This window comes from Solea senegalensis, linkage group LG9, assembly GCF_019176455.1.
Source record: "Solea senegalensis isolate Sse05_10M linkage group LG9, IFAPA_SoseM_1, whole genome shotgun sequence".
In the NCBI taxonomy this organism is placed as follows: Eukaryota; Metazoa; Chordata; class Actinopteri; order Pleuronectiformes; family Soleidae; genus Solea; species Solea senegalensis.
In genome coordinates, this window is record NC_058029.1 from 9,258,077 (window position 1) to 9,278,548 (window position 20,472).

The 20,472-nt window shown below is 42.6% G+C and overlaps 1 protein-coding gene and 1 long non-coding RNA gene across 4 annotated transcripts in view; one reads left to right on the plus strand and one right to left on the minus strand.

Moving 5' to 3' along the window:
- The window catches only part of oxr1a (oxidation resistance 1a), a 125,846-nt gene that overhangs the window by 58,611 nt on the left and 46,763 nt on the right, over nt 1–20,472 (minus strand). For all 3 annotated transcript variants that reach the window (XM_044033991.1, XM_044033990.1, XM_044033988.1), the window contains exon 3: nt 14,448–14,644. In XM_044033991.1, coding sequence (XP_043889926.1) covers nt 14,448–14,644 — 197 coding nt within the window. The remainder of the gene's footprint in view (nt 1–14,447; nt 14,645–20,472) is intronic.
- On the plus strand, nt 7,483–18,628 carry LOC122774585. The gene is made up of 3 exons (XR_006361007.1): nt 7,483–7,667; nt 9,039–9,101; nt 18,558–18,628. It is a non-coding gene; the product is annotated as an uncharacterized LOC122774585 (long non-coding RNA).

Genomic DNA, 20,472 nt, shown 5'->3' on the forward strand with positions numbered 1-20,472 from the left:
AAACCTCCTGGTGTCAGCAGCTGCCAGCAAAACCCCTGAGAGGGTTTTGTGTATGAGGCTCTGTCATCATCTGAGAGCGGGGCACCAGGGAGTGAGTGCTAATCTCAGCACGTCTCCATTCGAGAGGCAGGTAGGCCGCAGCCTAATCCTGAGCAGGGGAAGAAAAACGCTTTCTCTGCAGAACAACACACGAAGGCCAATGGAGAGCTGATGCTTTTCTACGGACTACACAACCGAGATTACGAAAGCAGAGCCGCAGCAGAATGCTGGAGTTAACGCCAGCATGTGCGAGAGCATTGGAATGACTACATTAGAATATGCACACACAAACACACAACCGTGATCTGCTCCTTTCTGTTCTTCCAGACATTTCCCCCCCAATTACAGTGAAGATCAGTGTGACGTGTGCCTTGAACTCAGCAACACATCGCAGTCATGTGACACAAAATGCACCTGCTGGTAAACACAAACAAGTCTTTAGCTGAGAGATAATGAGTTAAGGGACTGCAGAAGTTGTGGCTCTCACATGGTGTGAGAGGCATGAAAAAGGCATGAAGACCAAAGGCGACGGTTAGCTGCTTGAAGAATCAGGCTGAGGCATCCAGACAAAGGCTGTAATCACAGGTGCTGTCAGAACATCCCACCCTCACTCAGTTTTTCATTTGGGAGGTGAAGCTTGAGCTCCTCAGCGCTGTCAGCTCTACAACAAACACACATGTGGGGCAGCAGGTCCCAAATATTCAAGAGGGCGACATGAATTCACTTGTCGCCTGGTGCTTTTTAAGACTGGGACAATGGCAGGCTGAATCACTAGATCATGTGTTGGAATGTGCTGTTCAATTAGTCACGACTGTGGTAACGCGCGTCAGACTGCTGTCACTCACTCTCTTTTTTCCCCTTTTACTTCACATGAACATTGTTCACATCGGAGCGCTGCAGCTCATGTGGGCCGCAGTGAAAGGACTACACCAACATTAATGGGCCATGAGTCATTTAATATACGACATCAGCATGGATACTAAAATCATCAGTTAGTCTCCGCTCTATCAACGAGCTTGCCGAAAGAAGCGATTGACGATAAACAAAGCGACTGACAGACCTGCTGCTGCAGGAAGTGACGAGTCAAAGGGAAATGTGCCATCACTTGAAGAGTTATATGTTCTAGTGTTGCAGGGGTTACGTGTCTCGCCCATGAACACATCAGCAGTAGACTAGTGGAGCTGGGAATGGAACCCTCAAACTTCCGGTTAAAACATGACTCCATCTACCACTGAACAATCTCCAACTCCCCAAAAATGATCAGTATAGGTCAACAATCAGGCTACAAGTGAAGTGAAACAGGCACATTTTCAGTTTTAAAGGATTTAGTGTAAAAATAATACCTTGAAATAGATATAACATTATGTAAAGCAATTTATTCTGCTTGCCTTTTGTCCAAGACTATGTTTATCAGCTTATGAGCCATTAATAAATGCTGCTGTGAAAGATATCTTAATTATACACGCTGGATGTACAGTTTGTACAAAAACTTAATTTAATCTGTGTGAACACTGGAATCTCAATACATTTTACGGTGCTTCACTCGATACTGATTGCACATTCAACTGTTGAGCTACTTGTCCTTTTATGCTAAAATAATTTGCTCTCATCGATGAAAGTGAACTTGTGTCGTGTAACATGTCCATTCATTAATTCTCTCTGCCACTTTTGTTCACGTTCAGGGCCACGAGGAGGCAGGCACATACTATTCTAGTGAGCTACAGTGAAGAAATTGTGTGCCCTGACACTGTCACTGTGCTGAGAGAAATTCACACGCTCACCTTGAGGAAATCAGGAAATTAGACCTTTCAATTCAGCAGTTCTGTACAGTGAAACTAAGAGGAAATGGGTGCAAGCATACAGTTCTCTTTTCTAACTCTATCCTCTGTCTCAAACTCCAAATATATTGGAAACGTACAAAGATAATGATGATTGTAGAACAAAAACAGTTTTCTTTGGTCAAGGTCAGAAGACCTTCACAATCACTGTGTTTTCCCCCAACATGGTGACATGTAGTTACACAGAACACCACATGGCCGCTACACTACACGTGTCCATGGCAACCCGCTGTCCCATCCCCAAGACCTGCATCCTCTGGTTTAAAAACTGAGCCATATACAGTATTTTGTTGCCATGTTCTGTGAATACATGATGTCAAAGTGTGAAAATAAACCTCTGCCATCCCACTTAATGCCTCTAAAAGAGACCGTAAACACGGAGGAGACGCTGAAGTGTTGTGCCATCCAGCCTCGACACCAGCCCACTGACGGAACATTTCAACACACCATTACTGCCTGGGCTTTCCTCTCAGGACAGTTCAACGGGGTGGCTGGTTGTGATCGATGAGCAGTGGCGTCAGCACTGGCTATCTTTCACCTCCGTTTCCACTGCCCCCGCTAGCAGTCATCTATCCTCTCTGGGCATCTGCGCTGTCTAAGGCCCCCCCGAGAGGCTGGGTGGCCTCGACGACTGATGGCCGCAGGGTTAGCAGGAAGAACACATCAGACTGCTGAGAGCTGCGCTCCCTCCTTCGGACTTCCCACCTTCCGCTCCTCTCTCTGTGCATGCACTACGTCTGTTTTTTTGTTGTTTTTTAAATGTGGGCTGCTAATTATGCGGGCACACTTAATTTCAGGTAGAGAAAAAGAAAGGCAGAAGACAAGTGAGGGAACAAAAGTGCAACAGTGGCAGATGAAAAGGGAGGAGAGGGTGAGGGCAGAAAGGAAAAAGAGAAGGGACAAGCATCAGACACGCATCATTGCTTGCTTCATACAGGGCTATTTATTAAAATAATAAAGCCACAGCCTTGTGCTGAAGGTTGAGGCCACAATAAACCTGACAGGGTGAAGAGAGTCTGCAGGACTCGGGCGTTGTCAGGCAAATAAACAAAACAAAGGTTCTGTTATTTCTGTGTCCACTTTATTATCCGAACCGGATTCTTCCAAAGGAGTTAATTGCTTGCTTTTAAACTCAGACACAGTCACATTTCGTCATCATTACACTAAAAACCCTCTCATAAATCACTCAGCCGGAGCAGAAGAACAGAGGTTCTCCGCCTCAACATGCATCGGGATCAGACCGAGACCACACAGAGCAATGCACTACGCGAGGAAATTAGAAAGAAATGGACATCTTAAACACGACAACGACGGTAAGTGGCTCTGCACTGTCTCTATCCGCTGTAAAACTGTCTTCACCCCTGGACACTCGTCATCCATCACCTGATAGTTCCACAAGTGTGCTAAATTGGATAATGAATCTGTCTCCCCGGGAGATGCGGTGGATGGATAATTTGTTTCTTACATTATACGAGACGGGGACATATTTGCATCATCGGAGGTGTGAGACGATGCTGTGTTTAAACCGATGCATTGGCAATCGCTGTAACATGGGTGAGTTGGGACACAATGAAGGTGTAATTAACAGTGCTGTGAAGGGATAAAGAGTCCTACTGACTCTTCTTATGGTATTAACATAAGTATTCTTCTACACCTCTGTGGCTGATGACAACTTTAAAAAAAAAAAAAGTACTTACATTACACAACCAAGCTACTACTGCTGCAGCTAGACATAGTGGTATTCTCCATTTCCACAGCTAAAAAAAACGTGTTTAATCTGGGATTTAAAAGGGTTACTACACTAATAACGGACTCAGTGAACGAGGGAGCAAAGTAAAAGGACACATGACTGTAAACGATGTTTATGACGTCACGATTCATGTACGGGTGATGCAAAGACATCACAGGACAAGGTCGCTGTTTTTTATTTTTAGTACACTGCACACGGGAAAACAATTCTACGTTAAGTCACAACGAAACACAATATGTGCAGTAGATGTTCCAGTGTGTGGTGATGTTGTTGTCAGGGACAGGGGGGTGAATGTGTATATGTTGCTCCTTCGTGACAACACGCGTCAATCAAACCAATGTGGCAGCTTAATGCCCTCAGTCTGCACTTTGTCATGTCTGAACAGAAGACTGATACCCCACCTTAGGCTTCACATAGAAGCTGTCTGAGCACCGAGGGCACACAGCCATGACCCGGCATCCGCTGTATACCGTTAGAAATATAATTTATGGATCATTGTTTTATTCAACAAGGTTGGGCATGTCTCTACAAAAATGCTGTTGTTGCAATGTGCTCCAGAACTGAAGGCATAAACAGATTTCAAATGAAATATTTTTAAAAAGGGCCTGTATGAAAAAGTCAGAGCATGTACAACACTGAAGTCCTCCACATTCTCATAAGAGGAGGTGGAGGACAGGGACAGGATGCAGAGGGAGAGGAGAACATGGCTCAAGGTAGATGACAATCAGTGGTCATGGCCTACTCCAACCACTTCCGGCCTGGATCCAGCATTCCCATATACGGTCACTGTGGCAGTGGTGAAGTGAAACCCACAAGGACAAAGAATGCTACAAACACACTAAATACTGGCTCAATAATGACTGCACGAACAAATTCCGTAACAGATCAACAGGTCACGTTGTTAGGTCTGATCATTCATCGCTGACACTGAACTTTCACAACAGGTAGCTTTACACTAACTCTCCATGCTTTGGCTTCCGTGTGACGCCGATCCTCACATAAATATGCTTTTTCACAACCATGAACAGCCCATGAACTTGTGAGTTACGGGGGAAACAAGCATCAACAGTTATGTGAAGTGGCATACCTTATTTTCCTTCCACTGTAAAATGAATCAATAGCAGGGGCTGGGGCCTGGCCGTTCGACAGTTGAAAACTGCTTACTCTTCATTTGAGCTATATGTAATCAATCGTAGCCAGAGGATGGCTGGAGCCCTTTCCAAACTAAGCGGGGAAACTGTGGGTTTACTTGCTCTGTGGCATTTATAAATTGTACCCAACGAGAAGAGGGCCACCAAGAGACTCCCAGTCGACATAATTACACCGGCCAGCCAATAAATCCGACCAACGGTTGTATTACACTAACACTGCAGTAAATTTAGCAGCAAGTGGCTTGCCTTACTTTGCTTTCTTGAACTACGGAGGAAAACATTGGTTTTATGTTTTTGTTTCCATCTACAGCAAAAAGAAGGAGAAAGGGAAAAACACAGTAGCCTTGGTAGTTACCGATACTGTGGCCTTTGCCTCTGGCACAGCTGTGAGTCAGCGTGGAGATTTAGATCTACACACTGTGTTGACTCATACATATAACAGCGGAGCACGCCGTGGAGGACAATCTGCATTTTGTGCCCTTGAAACAGGAGAACGTGAAGTGCTCTGCAAGTCCATCTAATGCTATTTGCTTTTGGAAGAAAAAAAAACAGACAAAAACACACAGGACACAGGAGCAGCTTAAAAGCACAGGATTGATTTGCGGAGCACACGCACATGTCTGCGGGGGGCATTTAGAAATGACAAATGTCAGACAAAAATGTATCATCCGGGGCAGAGATAACATCACACTGGCTTTCATGACATTGAGACAGACCAAGGATAAGTGATTCTCTTCCCTCCAGGTTTGTGTGTGTGTGTGTGTTGCATGCACAAGAGAACAGCCAACACCTTGACCTCTGCTGTAACTCCTTTTAGTGAGACTATAAATACCTACAGCCACATGTGTTATTAAGTATCACAATATAAGACCTTCTTTTCTGAACATTAGCTCCAGTGTAAGAACTACATTTCAGTCCACTTTAATTCCCTGGGGGATCTTCTACTTGCAATGCAACCATGACAGAACCATATGCTCTTGCATTCGCCCTACAAACACAGACAAGGTCAGACTGAATCAATCAGAGAGCTTTGCATGATGACCAACCACCATCATGTAAAAAAAGAAAGAAAAAAAAAGGTCATGCTGTTAAGCTTGAAAAGTTCAAGCATCACAAAGCAGTGATTAATTCAGTGATGTCACCAGTTTGCTTTGAATGAGAATATGAAGGCGCACAGAGAGTAATAAGCCCAGGGTAAAGAGTCAAAACCTGGAAAAACAGCGGTGACATTCTCTGCATAATAAACAAGCCTGTGTCAAAGCAGCTTCACTGCTATCAGGAGATGACTGAAACAAACTATTAACCTTTGTGGAAATTGTGTCTGAAGTACACGTGTGTGTTAGTGTGTGTGTGTGTAATTTGCATGGCTGCCCACCTTGCTCGTGTTGTAGTGTGTATATTAAACGGACATGAATACAAGAGAAGCGTCCAAACTCATCAGACAGATGACGCTGCCATCGCAGCCTTGCAAACGCCGCGTGTTCTCCACAAGCGGCGGCTGAACAAAAACAACTCCCACCTTTTTTGTTTACAGAGAGAGACAGAGAGACAGAGAGAGAGAGAGGATGAGGACGTGTCAGATGTTCCAATTAAGTGTGTGAGAACAGTGTGATGCGGCCACCTCTGGCGTGCGTGCGGCCCTGGAGGTGCATTTGTTGTCGGGCTTTTCTTATCAATGCACGGCGTAGACTGTGGCGTCCTGTGGGCAGCACCACTTTCACAGGATTAACCACGGAGGTTGTTGTGCAATATAATTCACATCTGCATTTATCTCCAGCGCGTGCAGACGATAGTTTGTCTGCGTGGGGCCAAGACAATTGGACGCTTGGATTCTTATGTAGACTTGTGACATGTATTACAAGCGTATAACTCACACCTCAGATTTGGAGTGTCGAACCAGTGGTGTTGCAGCCTAATGGTTATTCAAGGGAAACGCAGATTTTAGGCACTTTCAAAGTCTACATTTATCATTTAAATGCAGTCTGTGAATATCAATCTTAATATTTGCCCTTTCAACATAGGTCACAACACAACAAGATATAACAAACACTCTGAGTAGGAATATGCAAATACCTATTTTAAGGTAAACTAATCTAAAATAGTGGATGTAAAAATCAAGGAACGCTGATCAGGATGTTACTCTTATGCTGATCATCTCATTTTTACCACTTTATCCTAAAGTGAACCTGGATTTGTTAAAATGCTAAAAGAAACCTCCCACACTTGTGTTATATAAAGCTAATACATACAGCGCAGCAGACGTCATTCGCAACCCATTTTAATCTGACCATTATATTTATGCTAATCAGGAGTAAATGTTTATTTTTTTTGGGCGGGGTGGGATCACAGATTCCAAACGCTTGATCTCTTTTTCTCAACCCCCCTGTTCACTCAGTCGATCTCCTGAGTCAATGTGCCGACGGACACAAATGGGGGTAGAGAAAAAGCCAGAGACCACGAGACAGACAGGAAACAGGAAGACGTTGAGACACAGGATGGCTGCGTGGGAGGAAGTGAAATTACGAGTGGGTGAGAGAGAAAGACCCTGCATTGAATTTGTGGTGGGGCTAAGCTGCCTTCTGGTGCAACGTGACCAGCCTATATCGCCAAGGCGAGGAGGCCTGGGCTTATCTCAGCATGCACAAGCAGCTCTGCTGGCAAAGGCACCATGGCACGGCTGTGGGTGCTGCCGTCAGAGCGTGGCAGATTGCTCTTACACTGTCTCTCTCCTCCCATTTTCACTCCGTCCCTCTCTCCTCCTCACTCGTTCACTGGGGCAGAGCGTGTGCCGGATTGATACTGATGCGCAACATGGGGACGATTCATACTTAAGGGGGATTTCAAAACAGAGGAGTGGCAACCCACAGTGTCTGCAGTAACAGCATGGGGGTGAGACCCATTTACTTTGCCTGGTTTGAATTTTTAGCTTGCATCTAAAAAGGAATAACCATGAAAAAAAACTGTGGCAAATGGATGTTTTCTTCTTTGGTTTTTTTTTAACTTTACATAAAAATCGACGCCCCCAGAGAAGACTCCGTTCAAGTAAATCAATAACATCGATTGACAATGGTTTATGTCACAGCCTTTATCGGCCACCACCCACAGAACCTGGCAGAAATAAGATGCTGTCACTCCTGTTAGCATGCACGGTATAGGTGAATGAACGCTTATTAAAAAGAAAATGCAAATGCATTTATGACGTGAGAAAAAGAAACATTTTATACGTTGTCTAGATATAATCTGCCTTGTTAAGAACACGTATCGCTGCTTTATTTGTGTCAATTTATTTTGCACGCCAGCCCCAAGGAATACTGAGGTGCTATAGCCACATAGATTGACATGAAATCAAAGGAGATGCTGTGAGTGCTGGTCAAAGCTCGCCAGTACCTGGATGTGGTCCCTACTTTGGTCACGTTTGATAATTATTATGAGGCAGACATGTCTCTGTGGCATGAGCATGGGAATGTAAATCAATATAGACAAAAAAAAACAAACTGTGGCCATATTCGGTTATATTCTGTGCACAGTGGCAATCACGGCACACAATTATCAGACATTGTAACCAGCTAGAGAATAAATACTACAACTAAGGTCAATCACATTATTTATATCTGTTTGGAAAATGGCTACAGACATGAAAGTTGTCCCACTTTCATAGCAAAAACACACAGACGTTTCCCAGTGGCCTGTGTGCACTTGTCACCTCTGGCTATGATCTGGAGGTTTAAACACGACAGATGGGCCACCTGAGACCATTACATCAAATAAAGGGAGAGAAGAACACCAGCATAGGAACAGTGGAACTGTCAACTGCCATAGTGATTAGCTCCTCAAAGGACATCCTGCTGAGAGCATACAGCTGCTGCTGAATACCAGAAAATACTGTGTCTCTGTGTCCACACGCAGACTAAATATGCAAGAAGTAAAGCAGCAACAGTCACTAAGGCCACTTCACACCCCTCCTCCCGACTGTTGCATCAATAAATTGAATAGCTGTTAAATAAATTCTGGCTGACATGAAATTGCCCCATCAGGAAACTGCATTTCGAGCAAACTTTGGCGGGAGTGTGGAGCAAGTTAGTGTATTGCTGCACCAGCACTGATTCCTCCCGTGTTCGACCCTGCAGTGAAAAGCCAATGAATAACTAACAGGGGAATAATCAGTCACACAGAGGCAGTGGCGGGGTCCAACACTCTCCAGGCGAAGGGTAAGATAACGTGTGTGGTTCTGTCTTTCTCATTAGCATTTTCCCCCATCAGGTGGTGTAGCCGCGGAGCTGCGGGCCTCTGTTCCTGCCTGCAGGCCATGCACTCGTCACTGAGGTAACAACGCACATTAGTGGCAGGAGTTGCCACATGGACACGAAATTATTGCAAGGACATCAGTTGAAGAGAATATCTGATGACAGTTTAAGTTCTGATTTACAGATCAATTCTAGGTATAACGCCAATAAGGATTATACAGGACTCTAGATAGAAAATATCTTGCTATATTATCATAAAAAACACTGAAAACTTCAGATGAACTACGTTTCAAAGCACCACTCAGGTTATTCTCATGTATAACAGGAGTGTTTCTTTGAAACTACATATACAGTATATATGATAAGATGAGATAAGATAGTCCTTTATTAGTCCCGCAGTGGGGAAATTTACATTGTCACAGCAGCAAAGACAGTAAAGATAAAGATAACAAATGATAAACATGCATTTCCAAGAAAGTACAATATAGAAAGGTATTAATACAACTATAAAAAGTTAAACAAGAATGTACATTATAGACAGTTTCTGGAGAGTATGCGTTGGATATTTACAGCATAAACAAGGATTGAACGTGGGATGAGTAGCCTGTTACTACTGTGTGGTCTCCTGAGAGCAGTGCTTGTTGTACAGTTGTGTGTATATGTATGTATGTATGTATGTATGTATGTATATATACATATATATATATATATATAAATAATAGGACATTTGCCATCTATCATGTGTAGGAAATAAGTCATACAAGAGCCTAATGCCTGCAGGCCACATTGGACATGGAAGTGCTGCATTGGCTAAAATGAACTGCACTTTTCCTTGAATTGCTCTTGTGTTGCCCTTCTCTGCTTGTGTCTGTCTGCTCATCACTCCTTTATAAATATCAGTGATACATACATACAGTATGTGTGTGTGTGTGTGTGTGCAGTCTCAAACTGAATATGTATTTGACAGAATAAAACACTATACACATCATGTAATTCATCAGAATCTGACTTAAAACGGTAGATTTGAAAGACTTTTATCATACATTTGTGTTATTCATTTTCATTTTCTTTTTACCATTTTGGCTCACAGTACGTGCTGAAAATATACCAGACGCTCAAACCATCACAGACGAGTGTGAGGCGGTTCTTTGGATCACTTGGGAATAGTACTTGCTGTTAACACAATTTAAGCAAGTAATGCTCCAGGGTGTTCCCCAGCCATTCCCAGCTCTTCTGCGTCTACTGCCGTGTGGCCCCGGCATATTGGGAATAAAATGATTCTCTAGACTGGAGCCAAGTGCTACGCCTTTTTCCTATAACACCCAGGTCAGACACACAGGAAATATAGAAGAGAGTAACACGTTGGACAGTGACACAGGGTGGTAAAAAAACAAAAAAACAAGAAGGGAATGGTGGAGAAGCCATGGAGGGAAGTTTGAGGAGGGTGAGAAGTGCAGCAGCTCTCTTGAAAGTCAGTGTCTGCAGTGACATGTGGTGAAGGCTCTCCCTTGGTGCCCAGGAGGGACCGTGGCATATCTACTGTTTACTCAGGACAGTGAACAAACACAACAAACTGCCGTGTGCATGCAGAGCTGTATAATATATATATATATATATATATATATATATATAGATATATGTAGGAAAATGTACTTGAGGCACAGAGGAGCATGAGTCAGCCTGGACAGACAAAGATAGAAGAGTACTCTGTGTATTCAAAAACACAGCATAATGAATCTGTTTTCAAATGCCCTCGTTGTAGACGGGAAGACTAAAAGTCACACTTAATGAATGTACTGCTGTGGGGACACCGGGTTCATCTGGTGTTTTGAGTTCTCTTACCCCCGCAGCCTCCTGAAAGGAGCTACAGGTTGGATATAATGATGTAAAGGTCAGACATGGTGGTGGGACTCTGAGGCTGTCAGGCAGAGATCCCAGGAGCCTGGCAGGGGTGTCAACAGTCACACCCTCTCACAAAGCAGCACGGCAGGCATCTGGCCGATCACAGACGTTACCATTTCTCTCCTTCTCTTGCCCCCTACTCTTCTGTCATTTCTTTGCTCTTTTTGCTCTTTTTGCTCTTGCCATTTCCACGTCTCTTTCCCCTATTTCCTTTTCCTCTCCTCTCCCCATTATCTTGTCTGTCACATTGCATGGGAAAACATGTATTCTGGACTTATCTAATAACAATGAATAAACATGAATGTACTCGCATGAGAAAGGTGACAAATGAGTTTAGTCTCACCTGCTGTAACAGCTCGTACACTGCCCTTCTTTCCTCCACCACCTCCTTTCTATCGCTCTCTTTTCCATTTCCTCGCATTGCCGACATCAGCAGCAACTGACTCCCACCAGTGAATTATATTCGACTCCTCTTTATTTTGAGTTAAAGGACAGTTAGATGGCCGTGAAAATGTTTTTAGTTTTTTTTTTATCAAAGCACAATCAGCATATCAATCACTGCTGTGATTCAAGAGGAGAGTAATGCACTTGGTGCCACTCCTGGTCGCTAGAAGTATCATCAACGTTCAGGTTATTAAAACGTCTGTGGTGGTGAATGCGCTATGTGTCTCTAATGACTGGTCTTTCTGAAGCCTGGCAGACAGCACAGCATGCTGCCTGCCATGTTATTACTATCCCATTAGAATAAATTAGCATGCTCTGTCTCGAAGAAGAAGAAGCCTGGCCACGGGGCCCTTCTAATAGAGACGGGGACTAGAGACACAGGACAATCACTAATCAATGTCTCGTTATAAAACATAGAACAGAAGTAATAAAACAACTCATCCTTTTCCGGGCCACTGCTATGCTTTGATTCACACGTTACGAGAGTGTGTACATTGTAGCCCAATAAGTGGAGTCATGCTTGATTTAACGGCTGAATGGCCGCGACTTGTGACCGCTCATTTCAACAACAGTTGCTCTCAGTTGCCAAAGAAAGGACAGCGGCTGATAAGAGTGGGCTGAACCATCAACAGTCGTCCGTGAACCTGTCCTCCTGCCAAAGCTTTTATCCTGCAATTTCCTTTATTGATCATCAGCGACCGTGCCGATACGGACGACTGCAGGACGATCCGTTCTCCAACGTCAGTCCCTGGCCTGAGGAGCAGAGTCGTTACGCGATGACTCTGCTGGTGCCGCACACTCTCGTGAGCTTCATACAAACACACGAGGAGAAGGAAGCCTATTCTCCTTGTGAGATGAGCACCCACAGCCCTGACCTTCCCAGCAGAGGAGTGAGGGCTGCAAAGTGCTCAGCTGCTGCACTGAATTACAACACTAATTGCAGACTCTGCTCAAGGACATTCATATAACCCCAAGAACTCAAACTTCAAATGGAAAATAAGCTGGTGGATCAACATTAACTCACTGTTTGCCTTTAGTTGAGCAGCGTAGAGTGAGCTTCAATTCAACTTATACTTAATGGCTAAATGCCTCTTTGTATTTCCAAATTGAAGAAGTGATTTGAGCAATAGAACGGTGCTAAGCGGTTAATGTTCTCTTCAGGTGATAAATAAGAGCCAGATGAGGTAGATGAGGTATTCAAATGTCAGCAGTTACTTTGTTGTGGATGAGATCAATCGAGACGAGACACTTTGACTTTGAGAAACATCCGTTGGCTTCTCTGACTCTCTGGCCCGTTATGCGGTTGTGCGATTAACAGTTAGGCAGACTTGCATTTATAGATAGATACATTAGATTTTCTATTACACCCCATTAGCTTCATTTTATATCTCCCCGAAAACAATAATATTGCCTCGGATTGCATCATCTCCATGTTTTGCCTGATTATGCCCTAATCTACAAACACTTCTTTGGCCAAAATATGATTGTTTAGTTACAAGAAACATTAACATATCACAAAGACAAACCATCGCTGCTACCGGGGACATTAAGATAAGTGTATGTGCGGGTTACGACTGTTTAATGCAGATAAAAGCAGCGAGTACAAACAGCTTTAAGAGGCTTTAAGACGTGACTGGCAATCAATTTCTGGCAGCTGATCACTTTTTTGGCACAACAGCTGTCAGCGCTCTGGCAGAACATATTTCTGCAGTATATGAATCCATAAACATTACAGGCGAGATGAAGAGCTTCCTGCCGTTTACTACCTTATAACTTTGACACGGCTCATCCAACAATTTTAGAGTATGGATCTTAGATTTCAGATCCATGGATTTGACAACAAAAGCTAACATTGTTGTTATTAAATGTTTGATGGACTAAGTGTAATATTATTACAAAAATGTTATTGGGCAAAGTAACGTTACGATCACAATGCTTTGCTGCCCAACTCATGTTTAAAGTCCGATTTTAGTCAGACTCCGTCAATAATTCGGTTTTCATGTAAACACGTTAGTCTGACTAAAATTGAGCTAGCCTCAGTCAGACTAACATGCCTGGATAATGCGATTCATAGTCCGATTACTCCTGCATGTATGGCCTTAGTCGGACTGGAGAAGGAAACGACGTATAAACTGCTGTACAGTTGCCAGAAATCATATGGCGGCATCAACAACTTTCCTCGGACAACAACCACAAGAGTCATGTGAGATCTAATTTGTATGACGATTTACATGTAAAGCAGGTACGAAACATACAGAACCACAGCACCATCCATCTCACCGTTCACTCTTTGTATTTCTGTGACGGAAAACGGAGGCGGAGTAAGAAGTACACAACCAGGAAATCGCTTTTCACGTCCACATGTATACTAGGAGTAGGCAAGTTGCCCTGTCTTTGTCGGACTACGGCCTCAGCTCGATTGTGCAGGTACATGTGATGACTAAGTATGACTGAGTCAATAGATTATATCAAATATTTGTAAGATGAAGAAGAAAAGATGGAGTACAGTGACAAGCATCAAAGATGTCAGTACGAGCATAAACAAGACTTTCAGCATCGGCTAAAAGGCACATAGTCACTCCCTCCTTCTAACCTTGACCAGCGCAGCTCGCTAACTGAATCCCATCAATGAAGTGAACAAAGATTCATTACATTTAGGAGTTTGTAATAAGTTTAGCTCAAACTCATTTCATCATCAGTGGGAAGTAAGCTCCCTCAAGTCCACTTACCACCCACCCTCTGACAGAGGAGTAGACAGACAGGCGGAGTCATCACAGAGACAAATCTCACCTGAGCCACATAAATATAGTTTACATGGCAGGAAGTGAAGGCCAGTCATTGATCAAAACGTCAAAAGCACACACTTGCACACACAGAACAAACCATTCAGCAAAAGCCTGGAAGCAATTCATAATAGGTTTGTTGATACTTTTTATGAGTTTCTTTGGCATTTTCCAGATAAATCATTTGCCTAAAGTTAATAAAAAATGTCCTGCCATAGAACAAACGTTGTTGTTTTGAATCTCATTTCACATCATCACTTGCTACACAAATATAAAGTGACATAAAAGTCATTTACCTATGGTGTAGCCCCTCTTCAGCTCGCCACAGCGGGGGCTGCGGTGCTGGGAGTTGGTGGTGTTGTTTTCCTGCACTGCAAGGACGGTGGTCGTCTTGGCAACAGGTGGTGAAGCCCTGTTGAGGGGTGAGGCCGGCACCAGAGTCGGGGAGAACCCTTGACTGGCAATGTCCACGGACTGAGACTTCTGCTTCAGTCTGCGAGGAAATAAACACACCACGGAAGCAAAGGCATTATTACCACGTGTAATATGATTGACTGCTGAACGGAAGCACATTTGCATCCGAGGTAGTTGATGTCACTGAGCTGTAATCAGGCAAGACCATTTTTGCAGTGGCAAAGAAGTTCAGACAAAGAATCAATAGTCCACTTGTAGCCTTGTTAAAGGTGAATTTATTAGCATCACTTTGCCCTGCAGAGATGACTCACTGGAGGTGGAGAGCAGGGGAACAAAGTCGCAGTTAAACCTCTCTGGAAACAAACATCTCAGCGAGTAACATCCCACACCGGAGTGAATGTATATGTTTTCCTTTCATTCAATAAAGACTGCTGCGGCTTGTGACCTAGAAACCAACTCCACACTATAAACCGTTAAGTTAAAGACGTTAGAGCTGCAACTAACTATTCTTTTCATACTCGATTAATCTGACGATTATTTTCTCGATGAATCATTTGGTCCATAAAATATCAGAAAACCTTAAAAAAATCTTGATCGGTGTTCGTCAAACCTGGAAATGATGATGTTCTCAAATGTCTTGTTTTGCCCACAAACCAAAATGATTCACTTTTAATGATTTCTTTGTTATCAAGAGCAAAGAAATGAACAAAAAACTTAATCGGAAAATCTTGTTTTAATCATGAAAAAAGCTTTCAAACCGATTCAGCGATTATTTAAATAGTTGTGGATTAATTTAGTAATCGATTATTTAAATCGATAAATTGTTACAGCTCTACTCTCTACAGTAAATAAAATACGAAGATGGACCAACGTAAATGAAATCCTTGGTGTCAAAAGTATATGTTGTTTATGGTGTTAATGCTAATATGGACTAATATGTGTCAAATTTCCTTTCCAGTGCTGCCGTTACCACCTCCTCCATAAATCACCTCATTAATGAGTTTGGCATTTTATCACTAACAACCAAACCTCACAAGCAGAGACACAGAATTTATAACACATATTAGCACCGTCACTTTTTCCACAAAATAAATCTGACAAATATATAATGACCCGTCATCTTATCGCAGTGTTGGAATCTTCCAATTGGATATGGGGTTGTCGCCTCGTGAGGGTGTGGGCACGTTAAAGAATCCAGACCATGACCATTAAGCAGTGTCGTGAAATTTGGTTCGCATAAATAAATATAGTTGGATAGAACTAAAAGTTGGTGATTGATACTCTTGTGGATTGCATCATCACATCAAAGGCCATTCCGCGTATCCATCCAAATAAATAACTCTTTAATACTGCTCCTGCATTCAAATGTGACAAAAGTAGCACAAGCATTCCCTACAGTGAAGAACAACAACACTCTTCTCCCACTATTCTATTCTCTGGAGTGAAAGATTAAGAGACTGCTTATGTCAAATGCATCAGAAGTTACTGGCTCAAAGTCTGGGTCAAATCAAATCTGCCCACAACAACAACAACGACAACTCAAAGCCAGTTAAAGGGGAAACATGAACCTGGATCTGGATTTGCAACATTTATAGATGAGGGCTAATCTGAACAGGTAATCCCAAAACACTGTCTATTCCCTTACATATAACTCACATCCACACAGACTAAACACACTGACAGCAGGAGTGACACACATCACATCATAATACACTGGGGGGGGAGTAGAAATGAGAATTTTTGGCCACTCCAGTAAAAAGTTGCAGTAAAAAAGTGAAGAATAGCTTGTGGAACACTATCTATCTATAGTCCAAAAAAAAAGTCCTGAAACAGCAATACAAGATTCCCAGCACTCCACTCCCTCGCATACACTTTCAATCATTCCAGCAAAACTGCTGAAGCGAACAGAATCTTTCTGCCCATTTCTGTGCCCACTCCACACTGGAAACGCTGTTCTTCACCATTTGCATACGTGTGTTCTTTTCCAAATCGAACAAACCCAAACAGTTGGGAGAGGGAGACAAACAGAGCAGAGCGAGTGAACTATGAATGAACACTGGGAGAGATTACGCTCGGGCGTCACAGGAGTGTTACCCACAGGAGTGTTACCCACAGTCTATTCCAGCTAGAGGAACGACAGACACTCTCAGTAACTCTCTACAAATACATCCACTGAAACCAAAAAAAGGACTATATCCCCTTCTGTTTTTGTTTTATTTGTATTGATTCGTCTCTCTCATATCGTTATCTTTTCTATACGGAACTGCAAGATGCAACAGAGCTAAAACAAAGGCAGGCAACGTTACTAATGACTATTTTGAGGAAGCGGTCTGTTTGTTTGGATAGTACATAATGAGGTTGGAAATGAGTAAGAAACAGAGAAAGACCTGCCGCTGCTTTTAATGGCTGTGGAGGACAAAACAGACAGACATGGCGAGAAAGACACAGATAGAGTTTGTGTGTGTGTGTGTACTAATTACTGCCTCATCACTAGAGCACAAGCCCTTCTTCGAGCTCTGTTTCACTGACGTACAAGGCCAAACAGAAGTGTGTGAGTGTGTGAGTGTGTATGCATACAAGTAATCAAAGAGAAGAGACAGAATCATGACTGTGAAAAAAATCATTTCCAGGGACAATAAATGCAAACTATAGAGCAGCAAAAGTAACATGAATGGCCCCAATGATCTTGAGAGAACTTAAGACCAAACTTCTAGACATGTGCTCAGATTGTTCCTAGGACGTCATGAGTGGATGGATGGACAGACATATGGCAAGGGGTCCACAGGATATTGTCCATCGATATCTACAACGTCATGCTTACTCGTCAAAACTACAGTTACAGATATGTGTAATTCAGTTTTTACTTGTCAGATATCTACAATTTAGTCGCAGATAACCGCATCTCAGGCACAGTAATTAACATCAATTCTTACAGCACAAGGAAACATGATAATTACGTAAAACTGAAATGCTATAATAGTGTTTTTATTTACAGTATATATGTACAAAATGGTCTATATCGCAGAGCAAATAACACACAACGAGCAGTTACTTGTCTACAGACTTCCCTCGCAAAATCCGCACAGGACTGAGACAGAAAAGGATGTCATGAAAATGTCTGCAGAAAATCATGCAGAAGCCCAGCGTCTGCGCCCGCCCACTGTTCCACTGACTCCCAGAGAAGCTGAGCTTCCCTGGAAGAGACACTTTTGCCACATTTGTCCAATCACAGCTCACTGCAGTGAAAAGAAACCTATTGTTGGCCCCACAGAGAACAGAGAAGCTGAGCTTCAAGCGGTAAGGCAATCTGTCACCCGCGATAAACGGCTGATTGTGAACAACAAACAAGTGACGTGTTCTAAGCGCACGTTTAGTATTGAAATGTAAATACAACACAGTGCATTTATGACAACATTTTAGAGCAATCGCCGCTGCTCAATTGAGGAAATCTACATTGTAGATTGTACATTGAATTAAGGTTCAGATCGTCAAAATGAAGGTGTAGATATCTTTTACTTGAATTGTAACTATAGTGATAATGATGTTGTAGATATTTGAAGATGGAGTGATAGATATCTACAATTTCTACATATTCACGAATGGCAAAAGTGACGTCATTTTGACCAGTAAATACTGAATTGGTCTGAAACTAATAAGAATGACGTCACAGATATTGGTAGTGAACATCCTGTCGACCGATTAAATATTAAAACCGCTTGCCATACGTCTACTACAATTCATACTAGTCTGTTCATTCATACAGATATCTGTTTTAAAAAGGCTTGCCATACAGACACCCGTCAAAGCACTTTGCAGTGGCACGGACGCATAGAAGCTCATCAACATCAGAGATAATGTGTACTGTACGGAGTGGACTCACTCTTATCTCGCACTGTGTCAAGCCAAATAGAGCGCATGAGTTTTTAGAAGCATACAGAGGGTTAAAGGTTGTCCTAACAGATGGTAAAGCACATCCTTTGCTTCCCTGACAGCTTCTGTCCTCTCACCGAATGGCCCACAGTCCGACTGACAACCCTACAATCACAGCCATCGCAGTGCAGGAAAAGACCTTGGTGGGAAATAGAAGCAAGAATAAGAGGCTTTTCCTCACACACCAGTGAGGAACTTGCTCCTTGTGGTGCCATTGGTTTAACATGGTGTGTTTTTCTCTCTCTCTCTCTGTGTAAATAGGATTTGTCCTGAGCTCAGACTGCACCACTCTCCCGTCTTCTGCCCCGCAAGCAAAGAGCTCATGAGCACCGACGGAGCCTTCATGTCAACAAAGCCAGCAGCTCTGACTGATTCCAATCTATGAGCAAATGCTTTCAAAGATTAATAAATTGATGGGAAATTAAGGCAAACAGACACAGAGTCACTTTGTTTTTCAGCATGCTGTTGTGATCTGACCAGGAGGCAGCAGTATGTTAGCAGCGCTGCCAAACTGGCATCGCTGTGTTTATCTGACTCTACCGGGATCCACGTGGTTTGGCAAAAGATGCATAAACAACAGAAAATTTGGAACTAACTCAAAAGCTTATCGCTCCCCTACTATGACGGATTAGGCCGAGGGAGAAAAAAAAAAGCGGCTGCATTTGCATTGCCTTCAATTTCTCTTCTTTGCTTCTCTTCCCGCTTCTTGCCTCGCAGCAACAACATAACACATTTTTTTTTTTTTTTAAAGGGACTCAGTGTTTACATATAGCAGCAGATACGTTGATGTGCTATATAAAGCTATATAAAGCCCATATAGGGAGGCTGGGTTAACGTCACGCTCTGTTATAGCGCTGGCAGCACAATGACCCGTCTGACAGTAATGATGCCTTGGAGTCCCCATACTGTGAATGCTGCTGCTTATGTAACTTTGGAAGAAAAAAAGAAAAAAAACACGGGGGAAAAACACATACCAGATTCATTTATTAATTTTATTGCACAGTAACTTAATGGAAACCCAAGGGAGAAACATAATGTGCTGCAGTGGAGCTCAAGTTCTCTTCAGGTAAAGAAATGTAAGATATCATTGACAACTAAGTCCTCAGGGAGTTCACTGAGGTTGCGGCAAAGTATTTAAAGTGGACAGACGATCTCCTCCTTCCAAAAATGCAGACATAATGTATGGTCTCGTCTCACCACTTAACATCTATTTAACAATATCATTTTACCTCTATTTATTCACTCACGCATGAATAAATAGAAGTTAAGTCATATCTGAGGGCGGTGGATATTATTTTCATAGTTCTTTTTTTGTTCCTACGACTGACCAGCTGTGCAGGGGATCTCTATCTTTCCTTTATTATAATGTTTTTGTTCTTTTAAAATAAAATAAAAAAAACATGTCATTTTCCTACTGCAACCTGTCAAACCAGTTGCCGTGCAAGAGGCCTATTGATAATATCATTAACTTCATTAAGTTGAATTGGAAAAGGGTTAGACATTACACAATTGTGGTTAGAATGAATAACTCTGATCAGACAATTGTAGTAATTATGCCAGGCCTTGTTGGAATATTTGTCAGGGCATTTCCCTCCTATGCTTGAGCTTATAAACAAACATCGTCTGATTGTTTGAAACTCTTTTATTCCACTGTTTTCACACGCATGCAATGTCTGATTCAAAAATATATTATATTTCACATGTTTCTTTGAGGAGGCGAGCAGCTGAGGTTTTTGGTGAGATGTGTTCACAGAAAAAATAGAGAAGGTTAAATTAAAGCATCGCAGCTCAAGCTACTATCCACTTTGTCTCTAACCAACTCTCAATTCATTTTGTATTATAAAAACTAATGGGAGATTTTATGATCCTCATCCAAAGCAACTTTGATGAGGAATCCTTACCATGAGGAAGCGTCTAACTAATCATTACTTCCTGTGTTCTCCAAGGCGAGTAATCACAATAAAACAGTAGAAAAAC